We start from the raw sequence: 15552 nt of genomic DNA, 5'->3' as shown, positions 1-15552 counted from the left end.
GACATCACAGTTGGTTCTAAATAAAACCATCTCAAGTTTGTTATATGCTTACCCACCTGCAGAGAGGAATTCAGTTCTCTGGGAAACAACTGCGTTGTAGGTATTAGTGCTGTAGTCTTCAGTTCACAGAGGCCTGGACAGTAAGCTGGAGAGGGTGGATGATGTATGCTTGGAATTTTCATTTAACAGAGAAAGAATGTCCAGTAAAAAGACAAGTCTAGCAAGAGACATAGCTTAGCTTAGTTCCTATTGTCAGCTCGGTTTCAAACATACTGATTACAGAAGCAGCAGCCCCACTCATCTCAAGTGCTTGTGCACGGCCAGAGCTCCTTTCTGCTAATCTTAAGCGCTTCTTAAGACTACCTCTGCTGTCAGAAGATATCAGAACAGCTGATAAAAGGTCCTTCAGACCTCAAATTCTATTTAAAAAACAGTAAAGAAAAAAAAGAGACAGAAATACGTTAATTATAATAAGGCCGAAGAGCAAATAGGAGGATTAGCTCCAAATCTGTTAGACAAAATAACGTTTCAAGAGGCATTTGAATATTTTGATCCTGACAAGTGGTATGCTCTTGCCTGGTACAAGATGGCAGCAGTGCAACCCTCCTAACCAGACCGAGCAACTAGGCTGACATGAGCTTTGTAGCAGTGACTTGATGCAAAACAGCCCAATTTTATCAATTACTCTCTCGGGGCATTCCACACGTGTAGAATGGGAGTGGACATCAGGCTGGATTTCCTTCATCAGTATAAATTGTTCGCTTCTACTCAAGTCAGTGAAGCACTGCCAACTAACACCTGCTGAGGATCTGCACAAGGATCTCAAGGTCAGTATCTTAGAGCCCTTTATACCTCATTTGCCATAAAGCTATTCTCCTCTAGAAAGTCTCCTTGTGCAGGAGGCAACTTACACATTGAACTTAGCTCCTATATGCACACTCCTATAAGTCATCCACAAATATTCTTTAGCAGATGCACGGGAAGCTGATGACAGAGCAAGTAATTTTATTCATTGAGCCAGTTTTGACACTGAAGGGCACTGAACAGCTGAAAACATTTATAAAGAGTTCCACTTACAATGTTATTTAGAACATCAGTGGTGATTTTGTTATTTCTAAGGAGCGCTTAGATGGAACAGTGTTACCCCCTTTAAAGAAATCAGTAGCAGTGGGGAGAATATAGCTATCAAGATTTACATAAAACTAACAGTCATCTTATGCTCAAAAGCTTAAGTTTATTGCTCTATTTAATGACTACCACCAGTATTTTAAAAAAGAATGCCAGTTCTTCCTGCTAGCTTCTCACTGAAGGAAATATTTTAAATACAGCAATAAAATCAAGAGGTTTAAAGATAACACATTTTGCCACACGTTCATGCAAACCCTGCAGACAGGATTTTTACAGGTTCATGGATACAGAATAAACACAAAGATGTGTACTGAAACAATGGGAAACTTTCCCCACAGTGAAGAAGTTGTAGGCATAACATTTCGGGCCCTACCCTGCACCTGCTGACGTCAATGGCAAAACATCAGTGGGAGCAGGATCAGCCCTTATTGTTCTGAAAGCTGCTTTACCTTCTCCTGATTAGGAAGTGCAGTAAATTCGCAGAATCTCCTGCACTAATATGAGCAGTGGGTTTTGGTTATTGTTACAATAAAGAGAAGCAAAAATATTTTTAGTAGGTCATTACAGCTTCTATTCATAAAACACTCATCTTTCATGTCAAGGATCCTGCATACCTCCATTTTTCTCTGCTCTTAATGAAGCACTTAAACATGTGCTTACCTGTAAGCATTAAACACAAAATACAGTCTTCACAGCCTGATTGAGTTCTAAAATAAAAACCTGGGCAGCAGGCTGTATTACTGAAAAGGAAACACTGCTGCCTGGACTAGTGGTTAGAAAGGGCTAATGATTGTCTAAATTTGGTTTGAAGGTAAATTTATCAAAAAGCAGCCAACAAGTTCAGACTGATTTTTTTTTAAAGGTGCCTATAGAATTTGCATTAATTTTAATAAGCACTGGGCACCTGGTCACCTTCAAAGCTTTGAAAGAAATTTAAATTCATAGATTACAAGTGATTTTATTATTACATTTTTAATAAATACGAACTCACAAAATTCCTCACCTGATTCTGAATCCCAGATTTCAGGGGAAATTGTATTCAGATTGTGGTCTGACAGTGTAAAAATAGAAACTATTTGTAAAAATCAAGTCTGTTTGCCAGATGACTGAAATACCAAAATATTGACAAAGAAAAGGTAAAGCGTAAAGAATTTATGTTCAGATTTATTTCTACTATTTGTTTCATATTCAGCCAACTGTCATGGTACTGGGGTACAGTGCTGGTAAGAATTCAAGGTAAGAATTTGACTCGCATAATTGAAATATTTTTTCCCCTTTAGTACTGATAACACTGGTGGTGGACTGCTTTAGAAAAAATAAACAAGCAAACATGATGTGTGAAACATCATTTCAATGTGAATCTACTTGAATCTTTCAATGCAGAGGCTCAGAAAGTTTACGATATACACAGTATTCGGTAATTTTATATGTAAAAACAATCAGAAAGAGGCAAAAAGTTACTTTCAAGCTTAGTCAACAAACGGCACATTTCAGCATGACAATTTGAAAAGTTTCACACTGTATTTGGATATATTAGCAATGATCTTTTAAAAAGTAGCAAACTGAAGACAGTGGATTTTTTTCTGATTTTTTTTCTTGCTTTTGTAACAAATGAAGCTACTATTCTTATTTACAGTATAAATAAGCCTTTTTTGGTGAAGATTATGTCCTGTCACATAGTTTAAGACAAGGTGTACCTCAGCTCTTAAATGTCAATGCAAACAAGAGCATAAAAGCAATATCAAAGTAAAATAATATATCTTTCCAGCTAAGACAGCCAGGTTACCGTGTGTCTCGTATCAGATCTGAAATATATCTGAATGCAGTCAAAAGTTCTCTTGGCTTTAGCCTTTAGGAATACAATGGATACTTATTCTTCTGCTGTTCTAGAAAGCTGTTTTCCGTACAAGCTCATGACATGATGGACAAATTGATACTGTTCACAAGTCTGGATCATTCCTCCCCTGAAAAGGAAAGAAAAAAAGGGGAGGGAAATAGCAGTCCTGTTACATGCAAGCACACAAGGAAATAGCACAGCTAACATAAAGCTTGTGCACCAAACCAAAGGTCTATTCCAACGCTTCCTGAAATGAGTGAGGAGTGCCCCTTGATTGCAACCAGCTTGCAGTCTGACCTGGAGCTCCATTTTAAAAGCCTCTGTTAAGCTAGGAACACAAGGCAGTGAGAACAGGAATGGGCTTTATGTTCATTTTCCTTGTCAGAGGCCTTCATCCCATAAGGCAACATCATCGTCATTTACATTCATATTACCTGAGCACCTGCACTCCAATAACCACTTTAAACACTGTGAAAAGCAATCCCCATCCGAAAGCTCTAGAGAGATAGATGGGAGCAGGGGAAATAAAGAGGGGAAGTAGCTTATCCAAGACTTCACAGCTGTACTAGGGACTGAATTTGGGACTATAGAGAGCTAGGCCAGGTCAGCCCAGCCCAGACAACTGATACAAATTTCTCATTCTGCAATAAGGATTCTTCCCTCTGTGCCATCCCACATCATGTTTTTGGCAAGTTCACCAGGGAGCCCTAGGGATGGCTAGCAGGATTTTGGAACAGACAATGTAACTTTAGAAAAGTTACTCAGATTTGTAGCTGAGTTGACTCTTGGTGCACACCTTGATAGTAAAAGACTCCCAGCACAGTAATCTATTTTGGTTCAGCTTGTTTTTCAGCTTTTACTGTTCTCTTTAAAACTGCAAACCTGAAAGGAAGTGCAAGCAGAAGCAAAAACAGTTTGATTTTCCATGTATCATTAACCTGTGTGTTTCTGCAAGTAGCGTATTAAGCAACACATGGGCACTACAGGGGGAGAAAGAAGTGAACAAAAATAATCAGGATGAAGTTGTTAATTTTAAGCAGATTTAATAAACATTTAAAATTCTGCCAAGAATACCCCATCAAAGGTGATATGACCTCTTGGTAATGCATTAGAAAAGAATTGAAACCCATGGTTCAAACTCACAAAAAGTGTATGCAGAATTGTGCCAGCACTGGTGCTGTAGCACAGATCCTGGGGGCACTGTGCCAAAAGGAGGCTGAAATGACCAGTGGGGTTGAGCAACATGGGAACCTGTGGGTGAGCAGAGCCAACCACACCATGTCAGTCTGAGGAAGTGCCTAAGTGGTGCATTCCCTTAGAAACCTTCACCAGAGGAAATTAATGAAAGTTCCTTCCTCTGAGCCAAATGGATAGCAGACACTCTCCTTGGGAACTGCCTTTTCTATGGGGTCCAGCTTCACAATTATGGGTCACACAGTAACCATAGAAGTAAGGGGGAGCTGAGTGGGCAAGACAACATTCTCCTCCAGCCTCTTGCACTTATTTTGTTAAGCCACTCCTTGAAATAACAATGAGCAGGGAAGGGCAGGGACCCACACTCCAACTCTCATCAATTAGCAAAGGTGAAAAACACCCACTGTGTTTCCAAAAACTATATTTCCTAGCTGAGCATCTCCCCCCCCACCTGCTCTACTTAATACAACCTCACAGTTGATCTATTTCCGAGTCCCTCTGTGCTGCACAGAGAACTGAAATACATCTACGTCAGCCTGTGACACACGAGGAACGTTAGTCATATCTGACAATTAATTCCCAAGCAATTCCATTAACAGTGGGGTTGCACCCTGAAGTTGTAGCAACACAGGCACTAAGGTGGTCATTGAATTTCAGACCACAGGAAATTATTTTCCTTTTTATCTGATTCCCTGCTATGTGATGGCTTCCTCCCTTCCCACACATATACATGCCATGACATGTGCTTGCTGTCCAGGCTTTGGCACAGAATAGATAAATTATATTTTCACCCCTTTTTGCCACAGAAACCTTTCAAATCTGCGTTGCTTTGTGGGCAATGACAGCAAATGTCTCTCAGCACTGTGGGAAGGATGCAGGAATGATTACTTCCTCTCCTTAGTCATAATAGGTTATTTTAGGATCAGCTGTTGGCCACTGATACAAAGCCCAGTGCACAGGATTTTTTCAAGGGATCTGTGAGAGAATGAAGGGAAAGAAACATTTGTTCTCTTCCCACCCATGGCAACGTCAAAGGTGGTTCTTAGGGCTAATGTCAACCTCTGTACTCCTGTGTGAAGCAGTGAGGGGCATTCCTTTACACATCTACTCAGGCCTGCATGCAATCCTCTTTCCCTGCATACCTGGTGACTCCTTCCCATTCACCCTGTTTTCTCTAGCCAGTAATGACCAGGCAAGAGGAGGAGACACAGACAGTCTTCCTTCCTGTAGCTGCTTAGACACTGTCTCATCATCTCATGGTACTTTTGAAGTCACATGGAGTTTTTGCGGGGGTTTAGTGAAAATGAGAGTGGATGGCAGCATGCCTTCCAAGAGACTATGAGCCCCATTTTTCAGTCCTTGAAGAAATCATGCTATTCAGTAGGAAGGATGGTGATATGCTTTCTGTCTTGAGTATTTTAGCCCATAACATTTAAATGGCTTTTTTCTATCCCATCCCACTCCTGAGAGGTATGTGACAGCTACAGAGGTTCCTGCAGTCTTTCTTTCCCTCTGTGGTGTCCTATAAGTGTGATTTCCCTTCTTCAGCCTCTAAAAATGACTGCCAGTTCCCCTCTGCCTCCTCCTTGTATTTTTAATTGGCTTTCTGTATCACACTCATTTGTAAGCAGGCATCTTCAACCTTCATTTGTATGGCTATTTTCCTCTGTAACATTAGTCACAGACACAAGATATTTCACATCCAGACAGATATTTCATTGGTCTGTGGATGATCAGCATTCACTATTCATATTCTGGTTTTCTTTTTCTCAAGAAGCCTTTCCTTGTCTGGTCTGAAATCCATTGAAATAGCCAAATCTCTAAGCCCCTGCAGGTCCTTGTCTATCAGAGCCTCAGCAGGGCAGCAAGCATTTCATTTTCTCCCTCCCACTGAGCATAATTTCTCCTCTGAAATAAAGTTCAGCGTGGGGTTGAGGTTCTTTTTTTCCCCTCAGAAAAATCTTTGGTATGTTTTTCGTGACATCTCTTCCCCCGACTACATTTATCATTATCATTAGAGAGAGCACTGAGACATGTTTTGATGGCACTTGAAACCAGTGGGAGAGGAAAAATAACATCTCTGGTGCAAAATTCAAGTCTGTTTACTTCATAATCAAACTCAAGGTGGTGTGTTAAGAAATGCTTAACTGGAAACCATTGAATTTGTGGAAATTTTCACAGCTCCTTTCATATGTCTCCAAACACTCCAGATTGTCTCCCTCTCCAAGCAATGTCTCTCCCAACATGGCTCACAGTTCCCAGTATGTGAGACCAGTTTTATTTACTCCACCTGGGAGGAAAGTCGTGATCCATGGCTCTGAACAGAGTAGCAGAGACCTGTACAGCAGATCTTTGAGCCTTTGCTTCTGTATGAATATGGGGCTAACTTCTCAGCTAGTAAAAGGCCATCCCTTGCTGCATGGAGATGGGCAGCTATGCAGATTTTGATGCCAGCTGTGAGTCTAGCTCAGTTCTATGGCTGTTCATTAGGTTTACTGTTCATAAAATAGGCAAAGATTACAAGTCAGAACAGTTTAGAACACGAAAACTTCCTTCAAGGACGTTCTCTCTTGACCTCCACTTGCCTTTGTTTTTCTCCTCTTCCCATTTGTTTCTCTTTAAACAGAGGGAAATGTTACCATTTTTCTTCTTATTTTTCTGGAAAGGAAACAGGCTTTCTTACCTGTCTAACCGTAACTGGCAGGCTGTTCGCAATATGTCAACTATGCCCTCATTCTTCAGCTGTTTACAGCACACACTGGTTGCAATAAAGCAGCCAGTCCTCCCGATGCCTGCACTGAGGAAGGGAAAAGCAAAGAGAGGTGGTGGAGATGTCAGAATGACTTTGGAACTTCCTTGCTAAACAAGTACCATTAAACCAGTACAAACCCCATTATCTTTTTTGCCCCTCTGACCTTTGCCAGGTGAGCGCTTCCAGACAGAAAGCCCAAACTAGGAAAACATACTAACTTCAGTGGGATAACACGATTAAGTGTGAGCCACTCATAGCAAAAGGGTGAACATTGCACATACAGTGCTAAAAATGGACTATTAGATACCACTTGACCCAATATGTTGTTGAACCTGCCATTGAACCATTGAAAAAAAGCAATTAAACTGTATTTCTTAGTTAGATTTGGTTTGACAGCAACCCTCACTTTGAAGGCAAATTTTGCTTTGACATTCTTAATTCTAACAGCTTCTTTGAAAGTTATTTTCATTCACAAGTGCATCAAAAAATGTAACCCTTGGTGAAATTATTAGAGCTAGCAGCAATATAGTAAGTGTGATGCCATTTGCTGATCAGATCTACAATCTAGTAATTATCTGAATTAGAGCAGGATACAACAAATTTGCTAATAAAGAAATGTGTTTGTCTTTCCTGAACTCCTTTGTATCTGATTCAGTCCTTGGTTAATGGCCAGAATTGAATTTATTCTCAAAGGCACAGTGCTACAGAAGCTGTGAATTCTTCTTATCACCTAATAAACTAGCAGCAAATGCTGGAAGCCCTTCTTATCCGTGAAATAATTAAGTGAGCACACTCAGGAATAATTACTTGACACAACTACAAGAAATCCTGCTTTCATTTACATTGTGAGAAAGTCATAATGCAAAACCACTGGCAACAAATGTACAAGAAACAGTGGAATTCATGGTTCACTGCTGCTCACAAAGTCCTTCATCTTCTAGTTGCCCATAACCAAACAGACCACAGCACAGAGCCAGAGCTCCTGACATATAGATTCCAGAGCATTTTGCAAAGAAAGGAAAAAACACCCATTTTTAGATAAAGCAAACAGCACTGGGACAGCACTTGTCCCAGGGGAAGCTGCAGGTCTCTCAGTGGCCCAGACAAGGTCATAATCCCTCCAAGACTGCACAAGAGTGGCACATTATCCACATAAAATACTTTATAATTCTTTCACTATACCTCCTAGTAGTTTTTTTCAAATAAAAGTACCCCATTTCTCCCCAGATTATTACTTTGTCCTGAGGATGAACCTTACAAGAGGACAAAAAAATATGCATAGAAAGAGTGACATGGTGACCAGCAGCTTCACCTGCAGCAAATACCATAATGCTTCAAGGAGCTCTTATACAGTCACAGATTTCCAAGGGCAAAGAGGACCTTCTTAAAAAACATTTCTTATTTTTGTCTGAACTCTTCCCAATTTGTTAACATCTGTTTAAAAACATAGGCAGAAAAACTGCACATGTGGTATCATACAAACTTTTTACTAGTGTTTACTCCATATTAGCCTATAGAAGGATTTTTGATGACACCAGGCTAACCAATCATTCATGTCAACAGGCTCTTTAAAAACATTCACATTGTATAATACCCATTTACTACGGATTTTGGAGAACAACCATCTGCTGTTTCCTAGAAAATGTTATGCAAAATGAAGTAAAATTCCTTATAAAAATCTATTTGGCAAAATGTATTTTATTGAAATTATGGAAGATTACCCTGGCAAGATAACTGCACCTCTTATCAGTCTTTCTGCTATTTACCTGAAATAACTGCTTTGACAACTGACTTCTAGTTTCCAAGTAATCACATTTAACCTTTCTAAGCACTGGCAAAACAGGACTTGCTTTTAGACCTCTGGAACTTCTCAAATTTTCTGAGAACTACATTCAACTACAAACTTTAATGGTTTAGAGTCTGTGAACCAACTTTTTTAAATACCCTTGGATGAAAATCATTCAGCATATCTGATTTAATGATGGTCAGTAGTCGTTGCTTAACACACTCCCTAGTTAGCAGTGCAGAAGAACATACTTCATCACATCTACAAGTGCTAAGTACATATCCTACTTCTTTCTGAAGACAGAAGTATCTATCTTCATCTATTTTTATTCTGCTCTGATTGATAATTACAATTTTCTCATCAGGCTTCAAACCACTGTAAGGATTTTGTTCCTTCCATACAAGAAGTTTTCATCTTTGCCAGGGCTTTTTACTGATACTTCAGTTTTACTATCAATTGCATAAATTTCCTGACTGTTGGTTAGTACTTGCTGCAATCAGCTTTGCTGATTTGTCACTGTTTCATTTATGTGCTATACTTAAATTATTGTCTTTGGCCTAATAAAGATTTTTTTTTTTAAGCAAAGGAGGAATCTAAAAAAAGGGGGTTTGAAGTTTAAAGTTTAATGTTTTTATTTTTCTTCTTGCATGTGTCTTCCTACTCAATTTCATCAAAACTATGTCAATCTTTGCAAACTTGGCCCTTTAAAGATCATTAAAAGCATATAATACTGGTAAGGAAAATGAAAGGAAGGCATTCTTACAGGTAACTGAGCCTCCACCAGCTTCTGTGTTCATCTCAATCTGTATCTGAATGCGACACTGGGTAATAGACAACTATTGTCATTAAATATTTGAACTTCCAAGCATATTTCAGAAGCAGTTGGACAAGATCTCCAATGTCTGACTTATGGCCTACATGATAGTATCTGCACTATGCCATGAAAAGAAGCCCTTAGAATTTATGTACAACATTTATTTACCTGCAGTGAACAATCACTGGGGCATTCTTCTCCTCTGCACTCTGCATGGCCTCTTCCACTTCCAGTACTAGCTGTAACAGAGGAGGGGCTTGATCTGGTGTCTTCTGGTCTGGCCAAGATGTGTACCAGTAATGTTTCAGGTTTCTGACTTCTTCTCCTTTCTGCAATCCAGTTAAGACAAACACCACAAAGTTTTAAAAGAACTTCTCGTTGTAAATTGATACTGAAACATGGCCTTCCCTTTCAGAGTGAGATGACTGAATCAATCTGCTGGAAAGACAACACAGCTGGATGCATGCGGTCCAGGAGATTGCTGCAGAGTACTTTTTGATACAGGTGGTGGAAGAGTCAAAGAGGAGAGGTGTGCTGCTGGACCTTGTATTAACAAAGAGGGACTGGTTGGGCACATGAAGGTTGGGGGCAGCCTTGGCCGCAGTGACCAAGATAGGATAGAATTCAGGATCCTGCTCGGAAGAAGCAAGGGTAGTAAGTAGGACTACAAGCCTGAACTTTAGGAGAGCTAACTTTGCTTTCTTCAAGAAATTAACTGGAGGAATCCCCTGGGTTAGAGCCCTAGAAGATGGGAGGTCCAATACAGCTGGCTAATATTCAAGGATCGCTTCCTCAAAGCTCAAGATTGGTGCATCCTTCTGGGTAAGAAATCAAGCAAAAGGGGTGTCACCCCAATCTTAAAAAAGGGCAAAGAGGACCCAGGGAGCTACAGGCCAGTCAGCCTCAGCTCCATCCCCAGAAAGGTGATTGAATAGTTCACCCTGGATGTCACCTCTAAACATGAGGAGGAAAAGAAGGTTATCTGGAGTATTCAACATGGATTTACTGAGGGGTAATCATGCTTGACCAATCTGACAGCTTTCTGTGATGGTGTGACTGTCTGGGTAGATGAAGGGACAGTAGTGGACAGATGAGGGGACAGTGACTTTTGACACTGTCTCCCATAACATTCCCATAGGCAAGCTCAGGAAGCACGGGTTAGATGAGTCGACACTGATGTGGATTGAGAACTGACTGAACAGCAGAGCTCAGAGGGTTGTGAACAGTTGAAGAGTCAGTTGGAGGCCTGCAGCTAGCATTGTTCCCCAAAGGTCAGCACTGGGTCCAGTAGTGTTCATTTTACTCATCAATGACCTGGATGAAGGGACAGAGTGTACCCTCAGTATGTTTGCTGGTGATACAAAACCGAGAGGAGTGGCTGATAGACCAGAAGGCTGTGCTGCCATTCTGTGACACCTGGACAGGCTGGAGAGTTGGGTGGAGCGAAACTTGATGAAGTTCAACACAGGCAAGTACAGGGTCCTTCACCTGGGGAGGAATAATCCCTTGCACCAGCACAGGCTGGGGACTGACCTGCTGGGAAGCAGCTCTGTGGGGAAGGACCTGGGGGTCCTGGTGGACGACAGTGTGTCGATGAGCCAGCAGTGTGCCCTTGGGACCAAGAAGGCCAAGGGTATCCTAAGGTGGATTAGGAAGAGCATTGACAGAGGGTCGTGGGGGTTGACCCTGCCCCTCTATTCAGCCTCAGTGAAGTCTCACCTAGAGTGCTGTGTCCAGTTCTGGGCTCCTCAGTTCAAGGGAGACAAGGCACTACTGGAGAGGGTCCAGTGGAAGGTCACAAAGATGATTAGGGCACTGGAGCACCCCACTGCTAAGGAAAGGCTGAGGGAGCTGGGCTTGTTTAGCCTAGAGAAGAGATGACTGAGAGGGGACCTTAATGATGTCTATAAATATCTGAAGGGAGGGTGTTAGAAGGGTGGAGCCAGACTCTTTTCAGTAGTGCCCAACAACAGGATAAGGGGCAACCTGAAACACAGTAAGTTCCATCTGAACATGAGGAAAACCTTTTCTGGGTGACAGAGCACTGAAACAAGCTGCCCAGAGAGGTTGTGGAGTCTCTTTCTCGAGAGATATTCAAAACTCACCTGGACAAAATCCCATGCAACCTGCTCTAGGTGAACCTGCTTTAGCAGGAGGCTTGAACCAGATGATCTTTAGTGGTCCCTTCCAACCCAACCATTATGTGAATGTTAATGGAGAGATCCATATTGGAAGCCACACAACATAGAAGTCTGGACTTCAAATATCATGTCTGCACTTCAGTATACTGCTTTAAAAAAAAAAAAAATCCTCCCTCCTAAAGTATTCTGCTCTTTTAGTGCCAAGAGCCATGTGCAAAACACTCCAGGCAGTCTGTTCCCTCTTGACAGATTCATTCAGCAAAGCCAGAGCTGTGCTTGTGACATAATTGCTTTCATAATGTATTTGACAGACAGAGAGCCAGGAGCCATATCTCTGTCTCTGATAGCTAGATAAATAGATGAGGGAGAGAGATGGGAGCTTATTTTTCTATCTCTTCTGACAGACAGACTTACATCAGTTTCCTGTCAATTCTACTCGTCTCTTAGACACTGTGAGAAATTCAGAGACTCTATGGAAGGTTGGAATTGTCTCTAGCTGCAGTCCATGGCTTTTTGAGAGACACAAATTCTAATTCTCTGCCTCAGCATGGCTATGAAATAGCAAATATGCCATTTCCTTTTCCAAGTGCCAAGTAGCACTGTGCGCTTCTGATTTTGTGTGTTCAAAGTGATCCTTCTGTCTGATTTCTAAAGGTGCAAAATAGTAACATGGTGCTCAGGCAACTGGCCTTAGCCTACAGCCATTACATAAGCCAGCTGGCACAGGGCTAAATAAATGTTTTCAAAAGGTCCAGGAACAGAAATGTTATCTTCCACAACCCTCCCTTCAACACGACGCTGTCTGAGTTGAAGAGGGGAGGGGGGAAAAAAAAGACAAATTTGGCTCTTATAAAGAACAAGGCACAAAAACCTGAAAATAGTTTCTGTCATCTGTATTCCCAAGTCCCTCCCTATGACTGTCAGAGACTGAATGTTAAGAGTGCTCTGTGACTGTGCCATTTTCCATCCTTCTCTTTAGTTGACAGAGCTTTTGCACAGCTTCACAGTGAATTAGATTGGGAAAGTGATCAAGTTAAATCTTTTTACTTTCTTGAGACTGATTAATTTTCAGATGGATTTATTGGCTTCCCCCTTTGGCTTACCACACAGTCATATAAATGTTTGTGAGGGAACATGGGAGAGATGGCACAAAGGTAGGAACAAGGGAGCTGGGCAACAGGAGGCTCAGCTTCATTGAGATGCTGTTCCATCTTACAGTGGGTTTAAAATGCTCATTGAAGAACAGTCATAGGAACCTTAAAGCTACATATAACTCACTTTAGGAAAAGAGAATCTTACTATTGTAGCACAGAGCCTGGCCTTAGGTTATTTACCCTAATGAGAAAATATTTTGTTTAAGAGAGCATTATCAGTTGTCATGAATAGTACTTGAGCTCACTTCAGTAAATCCAATCAAACACTCCTCTGAAACAGGAACATAGACAGTTGCATTTGAATGTGACTATGTGTGAGCCACAGAAGTTATGAACACCTGATTCTTAGCTCAGTTGTGAAAAATGATAATACAAATGTTGTCAATAACACAGAGAAAAAAGTAAAAGATGAAAGTCATCCGAAGAAAAACATGAATCACTACATAAAGTCGCTTAGTTGACAGCAATGGAAAACAGCCAAAGTTCTAATGATGAACTCTGGATGTCTTTAGTTTTGTCTACGGTGATAAAAGTTTTATGCTTCTGCTTAGAGAATTCTAACTTTTGTGGTTCTGTACACTTCTGCTTTGACTTTAACAAAATATTCTCTATTGGTGGTTCCTTGAGACAGAGAAGACATAGGAACACTTAGGAGGAAGCAAAATTTAAGTGATGGTTTGAAGTCTACTATCACATATGCTGTAGTTGAGGTCATGAATCAGTGACTAGGCACTGGCAGGTTTCTCTGAGAAGGGAAAAATCCCTTGCCTATTGCCTGAGCTTTCTATAAATTCCTGAAGCTTGTCAAATCCTGTCCTCTATACTGTGAGAAGTATGACAGTCCACTCTGTAAAACATGCAGTAGTCATATATTGCTGCTGGTGGTGTTGTATATTTCTGACCACTCCTGTTTAAGGGAAAACAGAAGTCTATTCATGGTTTCTCCAGTTTTCACTACCAAGTCACTTAATGTACGCATGGTTTGGAGCTCCTACTCCACTATTGCTATTAAATGATAAATGTACAGCTCTAGGCAATGTTAACTTAACAAATGGAATCTTTATTTCAGCTTTAGAATTCAACAGTTCACATCCTGATGCTTGGGGTGGGGAGAAAGAGACTGCCACACTAGTACTGAAAACAAAAAACATTGTTTAACTCGGATGAAGCTGCAACTCTGCAACATGTCACTTCCCACTTGTCAGGGAGTGTGATTTTCTCCTTGCTGCCTTAGCCAAAAGCCTGAGTGACAGACTTTCCACACTCTGAACATCCCAGACATGGGATATCATATGCTGGCTTTCTGCCTATTAGCATATGGCTGAAGAGACTTGAAACTGGTTGGATAAAAGAAGAGTTTTTCCAGCTTGGAAAGAAACTGTGGTGTTATACTGAGGTCAGGGATAGATCTGGTACATGAAAGATGTATGAAGTTTATGTAAATAGACTGTTCTTATTGAAACATGTAGTTTGATATTCTAGAACCTAGCAATGAAAACAGTTGTAAAATAGGACCCCAGTAGTTTAGATCAAGTAGTATCTAAGTACTTAGAAAATCAAACCCATGTTTAAGTTTTCTATCAACAAGATGATAGAATGGTTACTGGTATATAAAAATACATATACAGTTAGTTGGAAAGACACTAATATTTAGAAATGTAAGCATGAAGAATGTTGTGGAGAAAATACTTTTAAGAGTCATCAACAGTTTTAGTGTCTTGGAGCAGAATGATCCCTTAAAGTATCTTTGAAGTCAAGTCAGACAAATTACTCAAAGAATAAATTAGTATAGTACCTATTGAAAGGGGTTTAGACTTAGGGAACAGAAGTGGTGCTACCATACCACTGACAAGTGCCAAGCAGATCAGTAGTCCCAGTGCTGAGAGAAACTGAAAATAGGTAAGTAAAATTAAAACGTCTTTTGCTGCGTTCTCAACTCCTCCACTTCTTGCTAGTAGCACAAGTCATCTTAAGTATAAACAGCTCAGTCTGACAGCATCCTAATAATGACCATAAAAAGACAAGAATATTTCTTAGGGGTCTACCTATACATACTACAAATTATGTAAGATGCCATGCAGGTTAAAAATCCCGTTAGTAATTAGTAGCCCTTTGCCCAAGTCCATGGCCCTATGAATAAACAAGCCTTTGAATTCTACAGAACATCACCACAGAGTTTAGTGCGTTACTCCACAAGTGCTGTCTGTAGTATGACTTGCAAAGGCTAGTAAGAAGCTCTCTGTGAGCTACCATGTCATTCTAAATGATCAGTGAACTCAGAGGACACAGGCACAGAATGAGTCACTGGTTTCTTACCAAGTGAATGCCATCCTACTACAACTGGCCTGGTGGCTTTCAGACTGTACACATGCAGCCTAAATCTCTGACTGCTTATTTTACTGTAGTCTTCATATCAACGAGCCGAGCAAAGCTATGACAACTTCAGTAATGAAAAGTGGTATTTGTACAGCAGTACACCTCACAGAAGATTTCTACATGACTCTCCATGAACATCTCAATGTATAGGTTTAGACTTCTAAACTACTGTAAGTACATTGGAGTGATTTACCTTGAGGGTGATGAGCCTTAAACGGTAATCGTCTGCTTGTATGACTCTGTTAACTGTGATTTCTATGCCTTCATAGGTGACCTGTTCCTCTGGCCAATATTCTGTACATTTCTGTGTGCAACATAAAATAAATCTAGTTAAGCAGGTATCAAGGGAAGTTCATTTTTGCTCCTCTGA

The 15552-nt window shown here is 40.7% G+C and overlaps 1 protein-coding gene across 2 annotated transcripts in view; it reads right to left on the bottom strand.

Moving 5' to 3' along the window:
• Nucleotides 1-990: 990 nt before the first annotated feature.
• PTPN5 (protein tyrosine phosphatase non-receptor type 5) overlaps nt 991-15552 on the bottom strand; it is a 60413-nt gene continuing 45851 nt past the window's right edge. For both annotated transcript variants that reach the window (XM_018076130.1, XM_008922044.2), the window contains exons 10-13: nt 15376-15486; nt 9680-9840; nt 6843-6956; nt 991-3092 (exon numbers count right to left, since the gene is read on the bottom strand). In XM_018076130.1, the coding sequence (XP_017931619.1) occupies nt 2999-3092; nt 6843-6956; nt 9680-9840; nt 15376-15486 (480 nt within the window). In that variant the 3' untranslated portion in view covers nt 991-2998. The remainder of the gene's footprint in view (nt 3093-6842; nt 6957-9679; nt 9841-15375; nt 15487-15552) is intronic.

The sequence above is a fragment of the Manacus vitellinus genome, unplaced genomic scaffold, assembly GCF_001715985.3.
Source record: "Manacus vitellinus isolate BGI_N305 unplaced genomic scaffold, ASM171598v3 scaffold_30_pilon, whole genome shotgun sequence".
NCBI classification, from domain to species: Eukaryota; Metazoa; Chordata; class Aves; order Passeriformes; family Pipridae; genus Manacus; species Manacus vitellinus.
Note: the sequence above shows the minus strand (reverse complement) of the source record. Positions and strands in the feature narration are given on the sequence as shown.